The sequence below is a fragment of the Balearica regulorum genome, chromosome 11, assembly GCF_011004875.1.
Source record: "Balearica regulorum gibbericeps isolate bBalReg1 chromosome 11, bBalReg1.pri, whole genome shotgun sequence".
Lineage (NCBI taxonomy): Eukaryota > Metazoa > Chordata > Aves > Gruiformes > Gruidae > Balearica > Balearica regulorum.
The window spans coordinates 13,770,645-13,774,560 of record NC_046194.1 but is presented as its reverse complement, the minus strand read 5'-3'; the positions used below and the strand labels follow the sequence as shown (position 1 = coordinate 13,774,560).

At 37.4% G+C, this 3,916-nt stretch overlaps 1 protein-coding gene across 1 annotated transcript; it reads left to right on the top strand.

Annotated features, from left to right (window-relative positions):
- Positions 1 to 568: 568 nt before the first annotated feature.
- LOC142603362 (uncharacterized) lies at positions 569 to 2,350 on the top strand. Its single transcript, XM_075763430.1, has one exon. The coding sequence runs from the start codon at positions 569 to 571 to the stop codon at positions 2,348 to 2,350; it is 1,782 nt and encodes a 593-aa protein (XP_075619545.1).
- The last annotated feature ends 1,566 nt before the right edge of the window (positions 2,351 to 3,916 follow it).

Below are 3,916 nucleotides of genomic sequence, written 5' to 3'. Positions count from 1 at the left end.
AATACGGAATGGCCATGGTCCCAAGCTATGATGGGACCATATCCCAAAGACCGTTCCCCAAATTTAGCCACTGTGGTAATGCATGAATCTGAAGTTTACCACCCACCTGAGTGGGAATGGGACAGAAAGGACTGGGTCCGTGTCTTAACAGGAACAATTGGAGAAAAAATCCAAGTAGGATGCAGAAAGATGGAAGGATCTCTTCATGAGAAAGCTTCTTCAGTTACCATCACTGGAAATCTATTAGACCCTAGTTCTAATCTTACAACGAGACTCTGTCCCACCACAGAATGGAAATGTAACAAACAAGATTCTCTCATTACGTGTTGCCGCCAGCAGAATGTCGGTAATTACTCCTTAGACCTTAGTACCAATAATGTTGAAATCACCAAATTCTGTATTAAGGAACAAGGAGATTGTTGGCACAATTTTACTTTGACTAAGCCAGTTTATGTGATATGCAATTGGCGACCTAATCCATTGACAGGAGGATTACAAGGCCTTACATTCAAATTCAAGATAAATGTTGTAACTAAACCCCTAGTGATGCTTGTTGCAGTAGTCATGCATGCTGGCACAGATACCCTTTTTTACGTTAACTAGTAAAAGTGAAGTCACCCCCTCTTTTATGGTACCACAAGGGAATGACATCACAATAAGATGCAGATTAATCACTGAATCTCGCATTGAACCTATAAACAGTTATGAAAATGGATCACATGGCCCTATTTTGTGTAAAGATCAAAATTTAGACTGTTGGTTAAATTTGACTGCTGTACAATACTCCCGTAAAGTGATATGTGGTACAAATAACACCAAATACTGGGGAGAACTTAAAATAGACGTTATAATACCTACTACCCAACCAATTGTTGCGCTTAACCCGAAAATCTTTGAAATTGGACCATATGTGATCAGAAATACAGGCTTGCAACAAATGTTGTTTAACCCGGCATGGTCTCTCAAACAAGTTGAATTGTCAATGCAAAACAATGTTTCAGATATTCAACCAGCTTGTTCACCTTTCTTAAAAATCTCATATGAGGGGTGGACAACCTGGCTACAAAAACGAACTCTTACTACGAAAAGAACACAAAGAGACTTGACCGGTGTTTTGGGAACAGGATTGGGAGTTTTAAATAGCATTGATTCAGAAGTAATAATGAACAAATTGGCGGCCTCAATTAGTGATTTGGCTAGATTACAACAACCTTTACGATCTTCTTTACTGGCTTTAGGAACTAACCAGTGGCTGTTGTCAAGTATATTACCCACATGGGAAAGAATAAATGTAAGGGACCACGAGTTAATTACGGACGCACTTGGGGTGATCCAAAATAACCTCTCCTTGGCTCTCAGTTGTATCCAGGCTCAATTATGGATGCAGTCGGTGGCTGCCTCAATTATAAGAGAAGGCGAAGAAGGCACTCTCCCTACTGAAATTAGGAAAATAATTTGGGACAGTGTTACTGATTTTGAGAAAGAACTCCAGTCCTGGTGGAGCCTGGTAAACTTTACTTATGATCCCGTTACAAACACAGCTACAACTTTTGTGCTCACTATATCCAATGCTACCAAATACTCAATTTATCCCATCATTGCATTAGGGATAAACCATAATGGAACTATACTCTATCCTTCCGAGCATAGAGTATGGGCCCGAAAGGTGAATGAAAAATGGCAAACTGTTAATTTGGAATCTTGCATCGTGTGGGAACAACAAGGATTTGTCTGTAAAGGTAATGCAATTGAGGCACAAGACATTTGTTTAGACACTGAACAAAATATTTGCCATTTTGAGGTTCATCCTAACGAAAACCCTGAAACCATACTTATATATATTGGCAAGGGCTGTGTATGCTTGAGAACTGTTTGTGATTTTTTATATATAGATGAGGTAGTGGTAGAGATTAAAAATAATTCAAATTTTTGTATTTGTAATTTTACTAAGATTGATGGATGTGACTTTTCTTATTCGACCCCGGTCACATCGCACCAACTTTTGCAGTCTAATTACATGTTGATTCATGAATTATTACCTATCCCCATTGGAATGAATCTCACTTTAGTAAAACAGTTATTACGACACAAGGATTTGATTGAAATTCTGGAAAAAATTAAGGAAAATGGGCAGAAAACCCTAATAACTGTTCATCACAATGTGAAAGAAATACATCGAGTTTTTGAAAGAGTGCAGAGAGATGCAGAAGTTAAATGGTGGGACACACTTTTCGGATGGTCGCCTACTGCTACAGGCATCCTAAACAAGTTGTGTCACCCCATCGTGATTCTCTTAACATTAGTTTTGATCAGTATGACCTTGTCAGTAATATTATATATTATAACTTGAAAAATGATGAATCGGTTAACACATCTGAAAAAACAAATTATTCGTGAAACTTCTCTCACTCATATGATCATCCAAGCTGTTGTGAAACAGCAAAATAAACAAACAATCCCAGAGTTTCCTTCAACACATAGAAAATAATTAGTATAGTGGAAATATTGAAAAGGTGATTATTTCAAAACTTCCAAAGGGGGGATTGTAACCGATGTGTTTAACCTTTTAACCATGGTGATGGGATCAAGATGAGATTATTAGCAATAGTAGGGAATGAGAAAATATTTTAGGAATGAGGACCTGAGAGCTTGGTGGTACCATGGAACTGATAAACTGTGGGGTTGGTATGTACCATGGAACTGATAAACTGCATTATTGGTACGTGAGCCAAATAATATTTCATTTTCTGTCAAAATCATGTCCTTTGAGTGAACTTTGTTCATTATAATCTCATTATAATACCAAAACACACCTCCATGCTAAAAACTACCCACCTCCAAGGTACGACCACCCCTCACTGGGCATGCTCTCTGAATTTCTTTAAGTATATAGCTTTAAAAGCAAAGCGAGAAAGTTTTACACCAATCATAATGAAGTAACTATGTAACTATGTGATGTAATTGTGACCATGTGTGTATTGAGAATATAAATATGTGCATGTTCGTAGGCTAGGTATGCACGTTAGGTGGAACTATCCCCCGTGCATCCAGCGCTGCAATAAAGAATGCCTGCCTTTTAACACTACATTGGTGTTACGAGGTTTATTCCCGGATTTCGGTGACAAAACCATAATAAGGCTTTTCTTATAAATTACCATATTTTGTATGTATAGTAAGAGCAGAAAGAGAGCATCATGTGTCTTTACGTGGACTCTGCAGTACACCCAATCCAGACATCATTGTTTGCATGCCCTTTCTTAAATAAAATCTTAATTTATCGTTCTAATTTAAATGACCAACTCTTAAAAAAGCACTAAAGGAAACTTTCAGATTATGCTGAGTAAACTAACAAGCTTGCTTATATTGTTTTGACAATATTTATTTTTATTATAACTGTACTGCAAGGCAGTATCTCACGGGGACCAGGCAGGATGTTCGCTGACTGAAGACAGACATTACAACATAGCATTACAATATGCTAATAGCTGAACTACCTCCACAGCAGTATAGAAAATAAATTGTGACTAAGCCATATCTCCTTCCTCGTTCCTCTTAGCTTGGGGAAGAGTGTAAATTAGCTCCTCTTATTGTCCTTCATGGAGCTGGTTTTTGGCTGTCTTTTGGTAAGCAGCCTGGAATGGCAGAGTTTATTGCTACCATAAACAAGTGTTTCGTAGCTGACAATATAACCTCCTTCACTGAAAAATAAGTAAGGGTGTCTTTAATGTAAGTTCCGATTAAAAGTAATTTTTAAAAAGGGCTCTTCTTTAATTTCCCTTGACTGTGTTACTAATAATGCCATTTGATTTAGGAAAAAGAAACTTTAAAATTTTTCTTCTAAACAGAACAAACCTTCCTTTCACAGCATGTATTTAATAACTGTTCTACCCCCTTAAGATGTCATTTAGTGTCATTT

Bases quoted from the DNA above. Each gene is read 5' to 3' on its own strand.
- LOC142603362 (XM_075763430.1), top strand. From the start codon at position 569: ATGCTGGCACAGATACCCTTTTTTACGTTAACTAGTAAAAGTGAAGTC.